The sequence below is a fragment of the Tamandua tetradactyla genome, chromosome 11 (genome assembly GCF_023851605.1).
Source record: "Tamandua tetradactyla isolate mTamTet1 chromosome 11, mTamTet1.pri, whole genome shotgun sequence".
In the NCBI taxonomy this organism is placed as follows: domain Eukaryota; kingdom Metazoa; phylum Chordata; class Mammalia; order Pilosa; family Myrmecophagidae; genus Tamandua; species Tamandua tetradactyla.
The window spans coordinates 21,927,956-21,949,439 of record NC_135337.1 but is presented as its reverse complement, the minus strand read 5'-3'; the positions used below and the strand labels follow the sequence as shown (position 1 = coordinate 21,949,439).

Genomic DNA, 21,484 nt, shown 5'->3' with positions numbered 1-21,484 from the left:
TTCTAAACCTTTCCAATTATATTTTTCCTCTACCAATTCTATCCAGTACAGGGTTTATTTCACTCAACATATATATTTTAAGTATTAAGATTCACTGACTCCCTAGGTAGCCAAGGTTTTTGTGGTATGAATGTGTGTATATATTTCTGTAATACCGTATAGGGTCTCCAAAATGTATTCCCAACTCTATGTTTTTCTCTCTGCTAGGAATGCTGTTTGCCCTTTTATTTATCTGGCAAACTTCTTGTAATTCTTTAAAAAAAAAACCACCTAGGAAATCTACCAAATTGTATAACCATCACCATATTCAATTTTACACCATTTTCATCACACCAGTAAGATTCCCATGCCCATTCCCTGTTCTATTTCCAGCCTAAAGCAACCACTAAATTACTTTCTGTCTCTATAGATTTGTATTATCTGGACATTTCATATAATGAAATTCTACAATACATAGTCTTTTTTTCTGGCTTCTTTCACTTTACATGGCACTTATAATTAATATCTATGCCAGGACTAATTCTGCATAAGAGACTTCAGGACAGTATCCATGCACTTAAGAGTGCTGGAATATGTTAAACTAATCATACTCTTCCACATAATCAATTTCTTAATTGATACTGATCTTGGAAGCACAGGAAGACTAGTGCAAGGCTCTTAATGCCAAGAAGCAACTACTCTAGAGATAATGATTTAATGTTACAAACCAAAGTAGGGAGATAGCTGAGCAACAGTAACAGAAGGGTCCAACCCCACAAACAAATCTGTGGGGGTAAGAACTACAACTGTGGCAGTGGAGATGGTGAGAAAGGGCCCATTAGTCTATAGAGGTCATTTTTTTCCTATGACTATCAGTAAAGCAGAAATGGCTCTCTATATCTTCCTAAATTTCTATTCTCTTAATAGAAACTGCTCCTACAGGTCCACTTCTTCCAATCTCTTAAACACCACTCTCACCACGCAGTCCAACCAATCCCATCTCTCCTCTAAAGTACTAGGATAACCTCCTAATTAGTTTTTCTGCTTCTGATCTTGCCTAGCAGTAATTCAATCTCCACAAACTGGCCAGAGAGATCTTTTAAAAACATCTATCAGATCAAGTATATCCACTGCTTAAAACCTTCCAATGACAATCTATGTCACTTAGAAAAAAATCCAAAGTCCTGCTGTTGGACAAGACAGCCTGGTGTCACTACCAAACTATCTAAGATGACTCTTGCCCTTGTCTGCTATGCTCCTATACATCTTTTTTTTTTTTTAGGACATTTGCACTGTTTCTTCTGACTAAAATATGCTAGTTCCTTCTTGATTCATTTTTAATCTTAAATGCCTCCCTTGACCACTCAATTACAGTAGTTACCTAGTCACTGTTTAACATATTAGTCTACTTGATTTCTTATACTTACATTACCTGATCATTTAATTTCTTATTTGTTTAATGCCTCTCCCTTATACTATATACGCTCCTTGACAGCAGGGGCCTTGCTGGTCAGGTTTATCACCATATCCAAGAGCACTCAGTAGGCAAACAAGAAGTATTTGGTTAATTAATAAATTAGTACTCCTCTTAACAATGTCTAACTTGGCAACCTCTAACGTATTTTTCATTTTATAAGGAAAATTATCACTACAAATATGGATTTTGTGGCTAAGGAAGTTGATGAACTTCCTTATGAAGTTTATGAAGTCATTAATTACATGCAATAATGACACACCTAGAATAGAATGCATTTCAACTGGTTGCATATATATTTATATGTAGGTAAGAATACATTTTAACTTACTGGAAGTGTTAGTCTATACAACTACTTACATTCATCAATAATGATAACCAAGTTTATTGGTTAATAAAATTACAAAGTTAATGCACAATACCAAGTGACAATTCTGAAGCCTATGCTCCTTTAGAAAATAAAAAAAAAGATAATTCAAAAGTGGCTGGGGTGGTGTGACGGTGGCTCAGTGCCAGAATTCTCACCACCCATGCCAGGGACCTGGGTTCATTTCCCAGTGCCTGAACATGAAAAAAAAAAAAAAAAAAAGAAAAGCAGGGGGGGTGTTGATAACCTGAAACTTTAAAATTTTTTGTCCATTTCTAGGTTTTGGATTACATACTGCTGCTCTTTATTCTAAGGGAAAGTTATCGGAAATCATATACTATTCAGGTCTGTCACAGCATCGAAAGTTATCACTTCTCTTCAATAACTCAATGGCTAGTTATTTTTTCTCATTGTACAACACTTTCTCAGATGGCAGAATGTCTTTTGAAAGTGGTGCCCACTTCCCTTTTAAAAGATTGAGCAAGTGAGCATGGGAAGGTAACCTGTTAACAGTCTACATTTAGCAAGCGTACTTCTGGGAACTAAAATCTACGTTTTCAATCCAGCCATGGTAAAAGAAAGATAACATACTTTTTTCACTTTCTAAGAAATTTCTTATTTGTCTAGTCAGGTAGTTCTCAAAGCATGGTACTTGTACTATCAGGATTACCTGAGAAGTTGTTTGAAATGCAAATTTTAGGATCCCACCCCAGATCCACTGAACAGGCAATCTTTGTTTTACAAGCCATCCAGGCCATTCTGATGAATGCCAAATTTTGAGAACCACTGATGCAGGTAATTATTATTCCTATAAATACCGATCCAAATAATAAATAGAAAAAGACCAGCTATTATAGCTGAAAGAATAGGGCGGGGATTTTGCTGAAGGTCTTGCATTATGCAGTATATAATTCATACATTCATTTTTAAATTTAAGTGTGCCAAACATATTTTTTATAATGCCTTTTATTTTGGAAACCTGTAGAAAAGGAATCATAACTACCTCTTTCTTCTGGGATATGAATAACTTGGGTCATGTAAGAAGTATACCCTAATAAAGACTGCAGAAGGGTACTTCCTGTTTTTACACAAGTAGTAAGTCATTTCATATCTAGATTAGATAAGAAAACCAAGATGGAGGAAAAATACTTTGTGACTGCTCAGAGAAATCTCATACAAAACTTTGAGAAAGCTAGGGGGTGCAAGGGTAGTTCAGTGGTAGAATTCTCGCCTGCCATGCAGGAGACTTGGGTTGAATTCCTGATCCATGCACTCTCCACCCTCTAAAAAAAGAAAAAAATTCAATAAATGGTTGCAAAAATGGGATAGTCAAATGAAAAAAGAATGAAATGTGGCCCCCACCATACAGCATACAAAAAAAAAACCTGAGAAAGCTGACCAGACAGACAGACTGGCTGCTGAGGTAAATGCTTCATGGGGGCAGTCTTCACCTATCATAGGGAGATAGATGTTACTGCCTTTGATTGGCCTTGGTCTTCACAGCTCTGAAAGGAAACAGAATCTTGATAAGCTCTATGAGCTGAAATCCAAAGCTTGGCAGATTATGAACCAGTCTGGCCCCTCAGTCCTAATCAACTTTTCCAATTTCTCAACCATTAAATCGGAACCAGCCAGGACTCTTCTACAAGGCTCCATGACCAACAGCACTACCAGCACTACAGTAGTAAAGATACCAGGCACTCCTGGAACAAAAGTCATCTCAGCCATGAAAACAAGCAGGTATTGACCAAGAAGAATTGCAGGACTTAGTAAGAGAAATGAGTCCTAACGAGCAGTTGGATGAAAATGTGGAGGAGATGCGGCTGCAGATCGCTGATGATTTTATCAGAAGCGTGGTAACAGCACCCTGCCAGCTTGCTCAGCATTGCAAGTCCAGCATCCTGGAGGTGAAAGATTTCCAAATGCATGTAGAGCATCTAGTGAATTTGGCTCTGAAGAAATCCAACCCTACAAAAAAGCCTGCACCACAGAAGCTGACAGAGGCTGGCACTCACGCAGAAAACACCCAAGAAATAACACAGAAAGTTTAGGGAATGGACACAATGTATACAGAGATATTTGAGCTGAGGTCTAAGCCAAGTCATCTATGGAATTTTTTTTTTTAATGCTTTACAGAAAATCATATATTTTTATTAACAGTGCAGCAGTATCTGTAGTGACTGAGGGGATCTGCCAAAAGAGTAAAAGCCTCCTCCTCTCCCCAAATAAGAAAAAAAACTGTGAGAAGGCTAAATGGTTTGAAAAATGAGTTAAATGAGTTATGAAAGTAAAAGTACATGTAGACATACTCTTAAGAGTTAATACAGAGAGGGAGTAACTGTAGTTCAGTGGTAGAATTCTCGCCTGTCACACGGGGGACCTAGGTTCAATTCCCAGCAATAACAGGATACTCACATGGAAAAGACTCCCACCACACAGTATACAAAAAAAAAAGTTAATACGGAAACAATGTCAATTCTTATAGTAAATTCTCTTTGAAAAATTTTCATCCATTTTACATGAGAACAATTATATCTTAAGTATCTAATAATATAAAAGATCAGAAGGAAAATCCAGGGTCACCCTAGGTTTTGTTCTAGCCAGTCAGGATAACAGATTTACATGGGCTGAAGATAAAGATCATTAAAAAACAAGATTTTCATGCTTAAAAAAAAGTAAGAAACTTTTAATGAAAATAGTTACAATTCAGAACAAAATATAACAGAGATGACAAACTCTGGGATCTGTTCTGTAACTACTCGTTGAAGAGTGCTTTGAAAATTAATTGCTTTTTTCTTTCTTTGCTCTGTATTTATGTTTTATTATTCAATAAAAAATAGTTTTAAAAAATATGACACAGAAAGGGCTAGTTAACTTTCCTTTCCAGAAATAAAATTAAGCCCAATAAGAAAAATATATTCCTTTAGCTTAAGGTTTACACCTCTTGCCTAGTACATGATAATTTATTCCCCTCTTCATCTCCTGTCTCCTGGCAATCATCAAGCCTTAAAATATAGTATTTTCTAGAGGAAAGAATGTTAGACTAGGAATCAAGAGACTTGGTTTTTAACCCTATCTTTGCCACTAACTAGCTGAATGACCTTCGGAATACCCCTTGGCCTCATTTTCTCCATCTGTGAAACTAAACAGATAGCTAGCAGTTTTTTGTAGCACTAACATTTGATGGTTCTATGAGTAACACTCAACTTACTCCAACTCAGAAATGTTCAAAAGAGTTTAAAAGTGTAAAAAAGACCTGAATTAGCAATTTTTTAAAGTATGCATTTTATTAGAAGACATACATAAAGCAAAATCTCTGCCACTGCAAAGGTAACAAAGAGCAAGTGGTAAATGCTGAAAGAGATCATTTATATTTTTTTCTCTGGCTCTTCAAAATTAAAGGAAATATTCTGAGACAGACTGCCCAGTATTAGCCAATTAAACTGAGTCACTCTTTCTAGTAATACAGAAAATATAGACCTTTCTAAAGCTACAGACACAGCATTAGTGACCAATGCTAATGCATCTCCTTTCAATTTTAAATATCTATTTTTAATTATGCATTTCAGGAAAAAATACTGGGGAGTACCTTCTTTCACAGTTTCTAAGATGCACATTTTTTCCTATTATAACATATCCACAATAAGGATATGTCTTTACAATCAATGACATTTCAAAACACTGTGTGCCAGTCAGTAGTCATAGCTGCATGGGTTAAACAAGTATAAACATCAGAACACAAGCATTAAATTTGGAAAATGAATTTCAGCAGCTTGCAAGGAAATCTTGGAAAGAGTTGTGGGGCAGTCATTTAACCCCTCAGAACTATGATTGTTGCTTTACATCAATAATTGCAAAGCTGGCTTAAAAGCCAAATATCACTACATTTTAACTCTTCTATACATTTTTTAAAGAAATGCTACATCAGTATGCTCTTAAAGGTACAGAAAAAAATACTGTGTGGGAAAACAGTGGCCTCAAGAATGCCAAGTAAGTCACTGGGAAGAATGTAAATATGTTTTAAGAATATTTATCCAATTTAATTAGCTTTCATTTTTCTTTTTATGTAGGCACAAGCTGGATACAAAATTAAAATATTTCTCTAGGTAAATCTCAATGGTCTATTTCAGTGAGAAAAAATAACCCAAATCATAGTAAAACAGTATTTAAAAGCATCAAATAATAGTATGCCTTATATTTGATGAAATACAATAAAATCTACTTGCAATCTATAGAGAAAACATTTTCGCTTAATTCCATTTAAAAAAAAAAATCTTTTTTATAGCATTACCTGTAAACCACAGCAGCCTACAGCATTCATTATGGAAGCATTGTGAATAACTCGATAAGGTATTCCAAGCTTTGTTGCTCTCAGAACAAGATCGCTATGTGTTGTAGCCCTATACAAAGTAAAAAAATCATACTCAAGTAACTGACACTATGCCTTTTAAAGACAGTAAAGCAATTACATTTCATAAGTTCAAGTCAATCAACACATCAAGGGCACTACTTTTCTTCAAATTCTGCTACATGTTTGTACAAAGCTCTCATCTGGCTTTTCGTTAGAAAAGTGCAAGTGTACACAAGCTCTTCACAATATTGAACTGCAACTCTTAATACTCTTAAAGCAGCCTTAGCAGCTCCTGAAAAAGGGAAGTTTCACTTCTTCTTTTGCCTAATTGTTAATACCTGCAAAAGATATCTTTGGATTATGAGCTGAGCAACTTAACTCCTGAATAGCAATTTTCAAGCTTTCTGTTTTCAGGGCCAAATTTTAATCTCTTAAAATTACTCTCCAAAAAGCATTTGTTTATGTGGGTTAACCTAGTGATATTTACAGGATTCAAAATTAAAACAAATTTTTTAAAACATTCATTAAAAATAATAAATCCATTACATAGTAACATTTTTATGAAAAAAACTATTTTCAAAGCAAAGCAAAGCAAGAAAAAACAAAAACTTAGCAAGAAAAATGGTTTTAAATTTTTACAAATTTCTTCAATGTCTGGCTTAAAAGACATCTGAATTCTCCTATCTCCTTTTATATTCAACTCATTGCAGGATGACCCATCACATAGCCTTTGGAAAACTCCACTGTATATTTATAAGAGAATGAGAGAAAGATAAATGGCATCATCTCTTATTATAAAAAGTTTTAACTTTCTGTATCCAGCGAAAAGATCTCAGGGATCCCCTGAGGTCCCTGAATCACACTTTGAAAACTACTCTAGAGTTGTACATTATGGCACAACCAGACCTACTCCTTTATTTCTTCTCTATTTTGAAGGCTTTCTCCCGAAATACAAGGTAGAATATACAGAACATTTTCACGGCCTGCCGATCTTTAGTCTTTATTTTAGTGTTCTACCTGATATAATCCTAGTTGAATTTTACATTTGTTTAGCATCATTTTCTTTATATTGTTTTCAGTCTGGTTACTGCATATAATTAGTATATGTGTATGTTCATACATGTGTTTGTGTGTGTCTTTATGTATTCTGCCTGTTGCCTTTCTCTTTTTTTGTAGATAAATACAAATGATTATTATTAGGGAGACTGTGGTGGAGAGAAAATACATGTAAATATAAAAATGGATACTCTGAAATATAACCCCACATCAATCTGGAACTGCATTATTAAAGACCTTTTTCCCCTTGATGAAAACTCCTGCCCCTACTGGGGAAAGTAACATTAGCATGTTTGAGAAACTACATACAAACAAGGGGAACCTGTCAACTGGTCAATGCATACTAAATAGGAAGATCAAGGGCTTTTACCCCATGAGGCAGCTAAATACAGATTAACAAATGCCCACTAGGGAAGCCCATTTTTAATCGCACATAAAATAAAAACTAGTATGAAAAACAATCATTAATATAATGTAGAGTAAGCTTTAAAAAATGATATGAATGCCAGTTGTAAAGACTGTTTTTAATATCACTTTCAAAAGAGACAAAGAATTTTATAAAAGGATAAAGAAAAAACAAATTAATCATTTGGTGGGTTATTTAAAATGATGAGCAGAAAGGAAAAACAGTTTAAAATCATAACTCTATCACAAGGTCATTTAAATGACCAGATGTGGTTGGTATACCATAAGATTTAATGACCTAGCAGTGATTTAATTTTGTATAACTGCCATAAATGTGATTAAGTAATCCCCTTAGATTTCTGCCATGAAAAATTGTGATAATATTGGTATTCTATATCATGATTACCAAGTTTATATTATTTCATGAAAAAGTAAAAAAAAAAAGGTTTGAAATTGAGGTTTAAGCCACTGCATAAATATTAAGTAATCCTTCCAGTCTACTCATGAAAATGCTGCATTCATGGTTACTGGTGTGTATAAGTACACACACACCATTATGATTTTTGACTAGAGACACAAGCCCTAAAATATTAATAAATTTGTCTTAATAATGTGCCTTTTACTTGAAATTGCTCTAAAAGCAATTTCAAAAGAAGAGATCCAAAAATGTTTTAATCGATGGAATCAATAAAATACAGTTCACAAATCTGAATGTATAGGACTCGGTATGTTTATTTTCAATTTTATTTTATAATAGTATTTTGTTTGTGAATATAGGACCACCGTATTTAACAAAGGTAGAGCTGGTAATACGGAAATTCACTAATGTTTATAATGATATGGTGAAAATGATGTTCTCATAAACTACTAGAAACACTGTCAATTGGTACAATCCTTTTGAAAAGTAATTTGATAATACGCTTTATGTGCTAGATCATAAAAGCGTCTATAAGTTTTGAGTTTTTGGTCTCATAAACCTTCCCAGTAGGAAACAATCCAAAATGTGGAGATGGGGAAGGGGGAGGAAGGGGAAAGGATCATTTACATTAATCTGTATATGACAGCTTTATTTATAGCAGAGAATAAAATGAACAAATGATAATAATGACTGACATTTACTGAACAGTTACTAGGTACCAAACACTGTTCAAATGCAATACATGGAATGGAAGCAATTATTTTAAGACATAGGAGATGGTTAACAGAATAATGGGACATTTTTTGTGTGTATGCCATGATGGAAAAGGTACACAACATAAGGATAAAAACTATGCTTTTATTTACTATAAAACAAATACATGTGCATATATATATATATATATATATATATATATATATATATATATATGAATTACCACTTCAGTTACTTAGTATATTGAAATATAGAATGGAAGAACAAAACAGAAGCATCATTAGAAAGACTTTGTTTAATGAAGAACCTGTTTTGACTCCTCTTTATGGGAGTACAGAATGTTTAAGACTGTCTTTTCTCACAGACTGAGCTGGATATATTATTGTAGTATTTTTAGGCATTTATGTTCTTTAATATGATTAACTTCCACATTCTTTTCAATAACCTGGATAAAAGGGCAATGATAAAATCTGTATCAACTGACTTAACTAATACATTTAATTACCTTCTTTAAAAATTTAGGATTAAGCATCCTAAGTTTTCAAACTTTGAGCATCTTATATTTCCTTTTTTTTAAACTTTTATTCAAAAAAAAAAGTGTCTAAAACTAAACAAGAGATTTTTTTTTTTGTCATCTATAAGAATTTCAGTAATTTGTTGCATTTCATAGTCGCTCCCTGGATTATCCATCTAATTACTCAAATTCTAATTCTTCAAGGCCCAATTAAAATTACACATTCCCCACTACCCTGTCTTCAACTACTACATCCCAAAAGTAATCCAATGGATAAATAAAAAACAACTACAATACCTATTACTTAAATCTGAATTGGAATACAAGGATTTACAGGATTAGTCACCTGCAATGGGCAAATTAACTATCATAGGCATACAATAAACGAAGCACTTATTCCTTAATAAAACAGGCAGGATTCACAGAAGAGGTGGCATCTAAGCTGGACTTTATCTATTATTTCACTAACAGAAATTGAGAAGAACAATCTGAGTGAAGGAAAAAACACAAGCAAAGACATGGAGGAAGAAAACTGCAAAACATGTATGAAATGCTGAGTTGTACAACTTGGCTTTGGCATAGCAGTCACAAAAAGAAGTTGCCAGAGGAAAAAGCAGATAGGCTGTATAAGATTTAAGGTCATGAAACGTCACTGAAATTTCTGAGCAGGGGAGTAACAGCATCAAGGCACTTCTGGGCCACAGTTTCTTCATCGACATGGAATTCTCCCTTCCATCTTCACTTTGTTGAACCCTATCCAGACCCAGACCCAACTCAAGAACCAACTCCTACTTAAAACCACTACTAACTCCAAGTATTGTGCACATATTTTTCAATCTTCATCTTATACTCAGCCTCTCCAGTAGTCTATCCAAGTTTGACCAATCTTCCCTTTTTGAAACATTCTTTTCCTGCAACAATATTCCTCCTGGTTTTCCCCCTCCTCTACTAGTAGACAAGGAAATACTGATGTTTCCTAAAGACTGATCCTAGGTCTTCTCTTCCCCTCTTTCCTCCTAAGGTGATACCATCTATTCTCTAGCTTTGAAGCCATATATACTGATGACTTCAACAGCCACATCCTTAGGATATCCCCTCTCTTGAGCTCCAGCAGCAGATACCTAACTGCTTACCTGAACTTTCAAATTTCAATGTTTTCTGAGTCAATTTCTAAATCAACAATCCTGTTACCTACTGGTTCATCACTTCTAGTGGCATTATCAACCACTCTGTTACAAAAGCTAGTCCTAGAAGTAAACTTAATTCTTTACTTTCTCTAATCTACGTTCATCCTAGCAAGTATATATATATCCCAGCCTTCCCTTTTCTTTCCTCCCCAAGAGTCACTCTCACCTCTCTAAAATCCATTCAAAGAGTGGTCTTTCAGAAACACCAATCAAATTGTGATTCATACCTTGTTTAAAGCCCTCCAAAGATTTTTCATGTACTTAAAATGAGTACTACTCCCTTCAAGTCCCTACATGGTCTGGCTCCTGCCCACCTCTAAACCTTTTCATGCCCCCTCTCCCTCACTCATATGCTCCAGCCATCCTGGCCTTTCAGTTCCTTGAACACAATCTTCTTGTTACCTCTGCTTACAATGCTCTTTCCTCCTGCTACTCCTTTTCATTCTTCAGGTATGTGCTTAAATATCACCTCTATGATCCTACATAAATAAGTCTCTTCCAGTTATTCTCTACTTTTTTAGTAATAATACTAAATTTATTATTTTTTATTGGTTTATTGTCATCTTCCCTCATCCAATTTTAAGCCATGTTTTATCATCCTGTATATATACTGCACATGGGAGTGCCTGGCACAAGATAGGTGTTGAAAGAACATTCGTGGAATGGATAAATGTCAGTCCAAGATAAGCCTGGTCTTCCTTTGTTTGCGTTATTGGGCAAAAAAAAAAAAACTTAACAACTCTTTCAATTAATATTAATTAGTGTCTATTATAAGCTAAGTAAAGCAAAGGAAGCTGGGAAGACAAAAATGTGAAGGACCGTCTACAAACTAAAGAAAGAGTAGATATACACACTTAAAAAATATACTGTAAGGCATATATGAAAACTAGCATGAGTAATATGTGTCAGCAGTTAAGAGGAGGTATAGATATCACTTCTGATTGAGGGAATCGGAATATATGGAGAATGTTATATTTGAGTTGTACTTCAGAGACTGGGAAGGATTCTGAGATTCAGAAATAGGGTACAGGGTATTATAAATGAAAAAGAAAGTTTGGACAAAGGTGTGAGGTTGAGAAAGGAGAAGGATCAGTGAAAAACAAACAGGTTGGCCTAAGTTTGGGCTTTAGTAAAAGAATGGCAAAACAAAAGGTAGGAGGACAGACTGGACAGTTTTTAATGGCCCATGTTTTTAGAGCTATTAGCTCTCATTTATGAGCCCTGATAAGATTTTTCAAATTGTGGTCTCACAAATAAAAATTTGACCACCCCATGGGTAAATGAGTTAAGACTCTGTACACTGACCAGGCAAAAGGCTTCTATATTACACCAGGGTTATAATAATAAGAGCTGGCAGAATGGTGGCAGCCAGACCAGAAAGGTGTGAAACGATATAAAACACTTGGCAAAAAAGATCTACAGTAGTGCTTTTCAAACAACCTTTTTTTTAAAGTCCTAAATTGTCAAGGAACAATAGTTTGTAAAAATGCAATAAAAAATGAATTAGAAAAATAAAATATAAAATAAAATAATACAGAATATAAGCCCCAATTTTTTATTGTCAGATTCAATAGACATAAAATTATTCTGAAAATGGCCATAGGTTTCTAAATGCTTACTCTCAATTTCTGCACTTATCTCATCAAGGAATAGTAACAGCTTGTGGGCTGACATCAGTCAGCAAACCACACTTTAAGTAACATAGATTTAGTGGACCTTGTTATTGAATGGATACCATGAAAGTCAAAAGTGACTCGGAGATATCTAAGCGACTGTAAGAACTGTGGTACCAACAGTCAAAGAGTTTGGAAGAGGAAGGTGTCACTGTAGAAAACATGAGTTTTGGGCAAAATGAGTCAGTTTGATGAGAAAATCCTACCAGAGTCATAAGACATTTTCCATATAGTATTTTTCATTATCCTCATTTTATTTTACTATCCTATGGCTTAGAAAAGGAAGACAGGTACTGCTAACTTGGAGGAAGCCTGAAAATGGCAGACATAAAACAAACTATTTAAATATTTTATGGTGTGTGATTATCATTTACAACCAAGTATAATAATGATACACAATCCCTGACACTTCATATCGCTATAAACTACATTCTTTTGACAGACACATGCACACGTAATTCTATGCTTCTGAACAACATCCTTGGTGGTGGGCTCACAGTGATTTAGTTGTCCTTATGTTTCTTAAATCTGTGACATAAACTTTGGGTCACCAGCTGGTAACAAAGAACTCTTCCATTTGGCTTGACATTAAAGATTGATGATGCTTGACTGGACAAGTAGAAGCCCATCTTACTGGTAATGGAGAAGACCAGAACTCCCAATGGATACAAGATATTGAAATCAGAGGCTCAAATAAACAGAAAAATTCAAGGCAAGGAAAGTGACAACAGTATTGCCAAATATTACAATTTTAAAAAAAGTTCAGGACAAAGGAGGCAGAAGATGCTTATAATTATTTGCAGCAAATGAAATGTATGACTTTTGATGTAATAATTTACTAATAATCATAGTTAAGTCCTTTAATGCCCTAATTACCTTCTAAAAGAACAGAAGAACCAATTATACAGACTTAAGCATTGACATTTGATAACACTGTGATACATTTAGCAACATCTTTACTAAGCAGTTTTATTAATTTCAAGGGTAACAGAAGTTTAAACTACAAAATTCAAGAGTGATTCTAGGTAAACAGAATTCTTTATGAGGACTTGGCAAATAAAAGAAAGTTTAAATGTAATAAAATAATTCTTACTGATTAAAAAAAGAGTAAAACTCAAAGAATCTGCTTTGGCTTACCCAAAGGGATCACCAACCACAAGGAATGCAACATCACTGCTATCAGCATCTTTTAAAATATTATCAGCTTCTTGTTCCACTTCTTCTCTATCAGCAAGAATCAATTTTCTTCCATAAAATTCTTCCTAAAGATTTAAGTTCAATACCAAAATGAGAGCTAGCAGACAACCATTTCAACACCCACACACAAAAACAATCTTTGTCTGGGGAATGGAGCAAATCTTGGCAACCAGCCAAACACAGATCACTGAACAGAACTCATCAATGAGCTAGCACTTTATATCATGTTGCAATTAAACTCTGTCTTTGGGGTTATTTTAATATCCCAAGAGAAGGCAGACATCTTAACATCTGAGGCTTTTTGTATTTTAAATCTACCTCTAAATTTAGTTCTAAAGACCAAGCAGAACATTATAGGATGAACTGAGAATATGTTCATATAATCCTTACCTTAGAAGCATGATAATACTTGATGAAACAATTTTAAACATACTTAGCAATTTAAGTTTTATTAAATTTTCTGTGGTAAAGTCTATGGGACCCTGGCTAACATAAAAGACAAAGGCAGCTTCACTGAGACATAATAGAAAATTAACATTTAGCTGTTTACAGAACTGGCAAGCATTCCTATGTAATTTCAAAGTAAGACATTTAAAAAATGAGTATGATTGCTGAATCATTACATTGATATTTCTTTGGGTCTCCAGTGTCTTGGAGCAGCCAGAAGAAAAAACGAAAAATCGTGGAACTGTAACCCATACCAAACATTAAAATCTGTTCTATAACTACTTAAGATATACTTTGAAATTTATTGCTTTTTAGTATATATATTTCACACACACAAAAAAAAAGTTAAAAAAATTCTTATTGGAAAAAGAAAAACTACATTTCCTAGTTTCTGCTAAAAAGGAAGGAATTCTAAATATATCGTAAGCCTCCATATAAACTGTTTTGTGGATTAATCCCAATATTCAAATTCAAAAAACAAACCCAGCAGGTAAACTTTAACTGGCATGGCAGCATATAAGTATAAAGACAGTGAGCTAGTGTATTAGTAGTCGTGATTAAAACTACAACCTATTATGCAAGATCACAGATTGTATAACCAATTTCCTGTGGGGTAATCTGTAATTCAAATATGGTAAAAGTGAATCCATAGATAAATTATGCTATTTCTTACATTCAGAGAAGTTTGCTTAATTCATTAAAAGTTCTAAGGATTGCTGTGGTTGAAGAATATTTAGCACTCAATATCTGTCAAACAAATGAGTAAATTAACAAATTATTAAGCATCCAAATATAAAGGCTATAGTTCCAACTCATAACTATTTCCTATTACTTAACTAGAATGTGTTTCTCAAATATGAAAAAAGATCCCTTCTTCTTTTCACATTCTCTCAAAAGATAATGTCTCAAAATTCTGCAAAAACAACGGTGTTTTTACAGATGAAAAATGCTCTGTATTTTTGTTTTACTGCATTTTTTTTCTTAATCATTAATTTCACATGTTTTACTTTGGTTTTATGAATCCAGAAAACTTAAATATTGTAGAACATTTATATGTGACATGTCTAAGAGATCACATGCAAGATTACTGGAAACTGAAGGAAACAATGCCTTTCCCGAACTTTTAATATTTCTTTAAGACTAAAAGTCATACCATTAGCTTAATGCAAGCAGTAACCTCATTCCACATTTTATAATTGATTTTAACAATAAAAGAAAAACTCACTCTCCTCAAGAATTCTATCACTCCAAATTTATCATTTACCCTAAGAAACATTTTATTACCTAGACAATAGAATGTTTATTTTAAAAATTTTCTTTAAAGAGAAACACACAAATATCCCAAAATAATCATATGCCTGCTCCTCTTCAAAAAACATTTAAAAAAGGAAAGAGGCATTAAGTGACAGGTAGTAATTTTTAAGAAAAGTTATCCATTTGTTTATTTGTTCACTGACTCACTTTTTAATTTCTTATTTACATCCTCCACACCAAACTAAATGCTTGGTATTGGGAGAAAGCAGTGAAAGGGACATACATAAAGAGTATGTGCTAGAGGAGCAAAAAACCTAGTCAGAGGTCAAGGAAGGAAAACAAAAACAATAAATACCATTTAACAAATGATGTTCAATTTGTATTATCCAATAACTGATTGACCAGTTTTGTATAATTTCAGGCCTAATCACCTGCATTTATGAAAAGAAGGCAAAGTTCAAAATTCATTCTTGCTTTATATGGGCAGTTTTTGTATTTCAAAAAATAGTATAAAAACTAAAAGTCAGAATTACTTCCAGGTACTTTTCCAAGGATACACAAGAAATTAGTAACGACTGCCTCTAGAAAGGAAAACTGGAATAGAACCCTTTCAATGTATACCCCACCTTTTAGTATCTTTTCAATTTCAACCTACTGAATGTTTTATCTGCTCAAAAAGTTGTGTCTTAAAAGCCAGTTTCAAGCAGTGGTCAATGATGTCTAAAGAGGTGAAGCAAGGAACTCAAAACTATCCTCTGGAGTCCTCAGCTAATTATTTAACAGAGAAATAGTTCAGTGAATTGGAAGTCAGGTTACAGGGGCCTGAGACATGAATGGAAGTGGGGACAATATTGATAAAAAGCTTTTTTTAAAAAAAAAAAACTTTGTATAAAGGGGGAAACAGAGATAATAACAACAGGAAAGAGATTTAAAAGAGAATTGTCACAATAGGTACCTTAATATCATTTCAGGCCTAGGGGAGGATGTTAATATAAACTGAACATAAAGAAGAAAGAATAATTGATGGGAATAAGGTTCCAAAGGAAGATGGGGAGAGGAAGGGATTTTAAAAACCACATCTAGATTGAATTAGCTTTGAACAGAAAGAGCATCTCAACTTACAAGTCATTTTCTAAGTCTGGAGGAAAGAAAATTCACATTTAGAATAAGGGACGATAGAAAATAAAGACTATAACTGATAGCCTCATTTTTCTCATTGTAAAGCCCTTTTAGTGTCCTGTCCTTTGTTCCTCTCACTTCAAACACCAGCAGCATGGTAGGAGGACAAGGAAATAGAAGGTGCTAATGTACAGGTGATACACAGATTTGAAAGGAAGGGAGGGTAAACAGAAAGAAAATGAGTTATTTCAGTGAGTCCCAAGAACAAGGATAGCAAATGCCTTGCACTTTCCTCCTCCATGCTTTTGCTCATAATGATTTCTTCATTATGAGAATGCTCTTTCTTTTCCTTGTACCAAATCTTATCTAAAAGAAATTCACTCTGTGGTCAGACATTATTCTAAGAGCCTTATACATATGAATTCACTTAATCTTTACCACAATCTATAAGACAGGTACTATTTTTATCTCCATTTTACAGATAAGAAACAGAAGCACAGAAAAGTTAAATGACTGTCCAAATTCACAGAGCTGGGTGGAACAGAACTTCACACATGCTGTAAATGAAGCACAGAGAGGTGAAAGATTAGTGATCCCCTCTGCCTTCTGTAGGGTTGTAGGAGCCCTGGAGTTAGCCTCCTCTGGCCATGAGCAGCTTCCTTCATTTACTCTGCAGGGCAATAAACTTTTATCATTTTTCATTTGGACAATGACGTTAAAAAAAAAATTTAATTGGGATGCATTATTTTAAAACATAGCTCAAATTTCATCTATTCCATAGCACTCCCTGATCACCACCGCCTGAAGTGATTTCTCACCCATGGATACCAATAGTAACTACTAATCAGTAACTATTTAATGTTTGTGACAGTTTCTACTACTTTATTGGTGAAAGTAAGAGTGCTGGTTTGGATAAGATCATCTAGGTTCTTCCCAGAAATAAGAATTTACAGTTTCTCCCTTCCACTGCTGTCACAAATTGTTATTTACATCTTCTATTACTGCTAAGCTATTCAGGGTATAACAGATGAATCAAGAACCACTTGAGAACAAGGATCAATGCCTATACTCCTTTATATAATGCAGAGGTGTGCTTTATCAAGGAGGCAAATAAGCTCATTTGTCCACAGAACTTACCCAAAGAAATTCAAATCATATATACCAAATAAAAATTCTCTCCTAAGCCCACCAACTCTAGATTAACTTTTGAATAATTATAACATATAGACACTACCACCTGTTCGACAATCTTAAAACAGCTTTCAATATAAGAGCAGACAAATTCCAGATTTAACAGCACCTATGCATGCAATTTACAAAATATTATCTTTTTGTGATTTCCGATAAAGAAAGCACACATACATCACAGAAAAGAGATTTTACCAATCTTTATTTTTTACTGTGCAATAGTTAACTATAATTACTGCTATCAGATTGTATATACAGGTATATAAATACATGCCAACATATTTCAAAAATCGATTTGTTTTAAAAGACAAAGATAAAAAGGAAGGAGAAAGGAACTGGTTGACGAGAAAGTGGCTCTGAGATTTTACTGGGCAATATAAGACAGGAATTTATTCATTTAAACCTTACTTTGTTCTGCAATGATTCATGTAAGGCAGCTGTTGAATGGCAAGTTGCTCAGGTAAGAACACCAACTGAGGACTTGTAGGAGGTCATGGAGGGCAAATCAATGGAATTTTGTGGCAGGGAGAGATCCAAGATTGGCCACTTTACTTGAATCCCATCTCCTCTGTATGCATTCTCAGAAAGTTATACTTTATTTACCTATTTGCTATCCCTAAAAATACACAAAGTATTTGTAAGAGTGGTGGATTTCCACTCAGAAATACCTGGTTCATAGCCATTACTTGCTGTATATATGACCACAGGCAAATTCCTTACCTCTAGAGATTAGCAAAATGAGAAAAGTAATTAGGTAATAAGAATCCCATAACAATTTTACATGTAAAGCATTTAAAACAGTACATAATGTTAGCAATTGTTATTGTAGAGGAAAAGATATTCCAGCACCTTAACAAAACATACATAATTTACTTCTAGATGAGGTCTGACCCAGCCAATAATAATTATAATTGTAATATATTATTATAATAATAATTATAATAAATCTATAATTATTATATACAGATACAGATCTTCATTCTGTATATAATAATTCTACAGGTACATTTTCGGAAAAGAAAAAGCAATACTTAAAAAAGTATAACAACCAAAATTAGCATTTGGCAAGCACTTAAAATTTACTAAGTACTTTCACATACAATAGCTTAACAAAACCCTATATAACCCTCCAATGTGGTTATTATACCCATTTGAAAAATTAAGTGGAAGTTCAGAGGAATATAGAAATATGTTCATTAATGGCTATTTTTAGCACCATGCTAAAAATCTGTGAGGAAGGCATTTTTGTTCCCATTTTACACTTTAAGAAACTCAAGGGGCTTGTCCAAGGTCACATGTGGCAAAGTTTAGGACTTACAATAAAGTCCACATCTTCCTCTAAGCAATACTTTTAACACCTTATCCTAAAAACCTGAGTTGTCTCTACACACCTGGATGCTTTTTAAATTCATTCTAGTTTTCCTTGATCATTGATTAGAGAAGAATATTTCCATTATCTTAGTTCCTTCCTAACAGTGACAAAAATTGGAGCTAACAGTGACAAAAATTGGAGCTAATAGATCAAAGCTGTTCATCACACATAATTTTTATTTCAATGCATGGGCAATTCAAATAGCAGGCCTTAATTCTCTCTCTAAGATTTTAAAGTAAGACTGAGAGACAAAAAAAAAATTCTCTGGATCACCTCTTTGTTTGGAAGACTCTAATGCGCAGTCTTCTACATTAATAATAATGTAGAATAAATTCCAAAATTCTAAATTCTAAAATCCTCTTCCTTTTTCGAAAGAATGCCCATAAATCTTTTCGTTAAGGAAATTCTACCCTGCTTTGAGTTTGATGTTGAACCTGAATTTGGCCCTTCCAAAATTTAATGAGCCCTTAAGGAGAGCCAGCTAAATGTATGCTTCTCCCAACATATTCTATGGTTACTTAGTCTCCCTACCCTCCAAATATATAGAAGTATATGGGTGCAAGCCTTATTGGGAAATGAAATGTGGATTTAAAGGTAAGAACTCTCTGGACAGTATACAGAGAGGCGATTCCCATTCCCTATGGAAATACTTCAAAGTGATGGGGGGAAGATTTCAGCACGATTTCTGAATATATAACCAACTCATTAAAGCTGGGCCAGCACCTCATTAGCATTCAACTCAGAAGGATTTCTTGACTATTTCATGAAATAAGGGATTTTTTATAACTATCCCCAGGAGCATAAAATAAGTTTCCTTTCCGATTTACTGGAGAAAGCCACAAATCACAAAACGCTGAAGTGGAACAAAGCACTCTCTCAATTTCCAAGTCACTTGGTTGGTGTATGGTGTCCATTCTTGCATTCCTCCGATCCTTTAAGACCAAGGAGTGTATTTTTTAAGGGATTAAATAGGCAGACTTGAAAATTCTGTTCCGCTTATTGTAATGAAAATCAGATGTTAGAAAGCCTGTCTCCCCCGATGGCTGGGGAACCTTAAGTACCTACCAGGGATTCCTTCCCTACGGTCAAGACTGAGGTGTAAGATTCCAGATACACTCGCCTGCAGCGCCTTACAACTTCCAGGCCCTTGACTGTGATGTCCTTGGCATCTCCCAGGCCCAAGCCAACCAGGTAAAGCATTTCAAACTCCAGGGGAGGGGGGAACTGCAGGACCAAGCAAACAAGAAAGACAAATGTCAGCTGCATCAAGGATGCCTAAAATAAAGTAATGAACACAAAGACAGAAACCAAAACAGCACAAAGAAGGGTGCCACGTCTCACTCGGAGACACAGAATGAGGTTTGAGAACCATATTCCACTCCTCTTAATTACGGGTTGTAATAAATGCTTTAAACAACCTACTCCCGCAGCTTCTCGTTACTCAACCCTGGAGGTATCCATTTACCCGTGGAGAAAATCGCAGCTGTTCCCCAGTCTTCCCCAAACGCCTAACTCAGACCCGCTACAGAAGCAGTTGCTGAAACTGCGGATCCAGGTGTAACGCGGTTCCACGCCGCCGGCCTCACTTACGCTGCCGCAAAATGCCGGCGCCTTTACTGCACTTTACGACTAGCTAGAGGCGGAGGGAAAGTGGGTTTGGAGCTCGGAATTGTGGTCTTGATTTGACTAAGGCCCGCGGGGCTTCAGGGGCGGAGAGACGAAAGGTCAGCCAGCGGGGGGAGTCCCTCTTGCACCCACCAGCATGGCCTCTGGAAAGTACCAGACGTGCCTAGGATCGCCCCTGGCCAATGGCTTAAGCATCTTGGTCCTGGGACTGGGTAAAGTGAAGGAGATGCTGGGCGGGGGAGTAGGGAGGAGCTGGACCCGGGATTGGGCCGCCGCGTGCTGCGAGGGAGGAGAGGCGGGAGCGGGAGGAGGCGGCCGCGCGGGCGGTGAGAGCGACCTGAGACGGAACTCCCTTCGTTTGCCCCGGGTTTCCCCAAGTACACAGATTTCCAGTCTCGCTTTCCCACTCGCTTGGAGTTTCACCAGTTTCCTCCCGGGTGAGCTGCCCTCTTGTAAACTCCGTGGTGTGATTCTGATTTCCCAGCGGGGCCGTGACTCCTCGGGTTTGTCCCCAAAACCTAATTCCGGAGTGACGGGGATCCGATGTCATCCTCGCTGTCGTGAAGCCCAGACCCTCCTTTGCAAAGAGTGCTCAGGGATTTCAGACCAGGCCTTAAATGCTGTCCGGGGGAAATTCTTATAAAGTGGTTGTTTAGTTACAGTTCTGATGACAGGAAGGTTTATTTTGACTGGAAATGCTCTTCCTAAGGTCACTAATGATCTCATCCAAGTTTAAAAGCCAGTTTACATTGCTTATCTTAGTGAACATTTTTGATTATTCGGTGTTTTCCTGGTATTTCTCTGACAGTGCCTTGCATCTTTTTGGCCAGACCCCCTTCCTTAAGTCTTGGTTTATGTTTTTTTTATTTTATTATTTTTTACATTGGCAGGCACCGGGAACCGAACCCGGGTCCTCTGGCATGGCAGTTGATGCCTGCTGAGCCATCTTGGCCCACCCCCAACGGCCTTTTACACTTCTTATTCTGCGTACAATCTTCATGGCCGAGTCTATCTCCTCTCATTACCTCAATCCATTTTTCACACCATGTACAAAAAATTGACTCAGAAATGGATAATAAACCTAAATGAAAAACCTGAAATTTTGAAAGTTCCAGACGAAAACGTAGGAGAAAATTATCTGTG

General features: G+C 35.4%; 1 protein-coding gene and 1 pseudogene across 1 annotated transcript in view; one reads left to right on the top strand and one right to left on the bottom strand.

Annotated features, from left to right (window-relative positions):
- DPH5 (diphthamide biosynthesis 5) overlaps positions 1 to 20,334 on the bottom strand; it is a 40,016-nt gene extending 19,682 nt beyond the window's left edge. Inside the window, exons 1-4 of the mRNA XM_077120093.1 lie at positions 20,181 to 20,334; positions 19,781 to 19,939; positions 13,276 to 13,400; positions 6,112 to 6,220 (exon numbers count right to left, since the gene is read on the bottom strand). Of these exons, the coding sequence (XP_076976208.1) occupies positions 6,112 to 6,220; positions 13,276 to 13,400; positions 19,781 to 19,915 (369 nt within the window). The 5' untranslated portion in view covers positions 19,916 to 19,939; positions 20,181 to 20,334. The remainder of the gene's footprint in view (positions 1 to 6,111; positions 6,221 to 13,275; positions 13,401 to 19,780; positions 19,940 to 20,180) is intronic.
- LOC143649955 (transcription initiation factor TFIID subunit 12 pseudogene) lies at positions 3,270 to 3,857 on the top strand (annotated as a pseudogene).
- Positions 20,335 to 21,484: the final 1,150 nt, after the last annotated feature.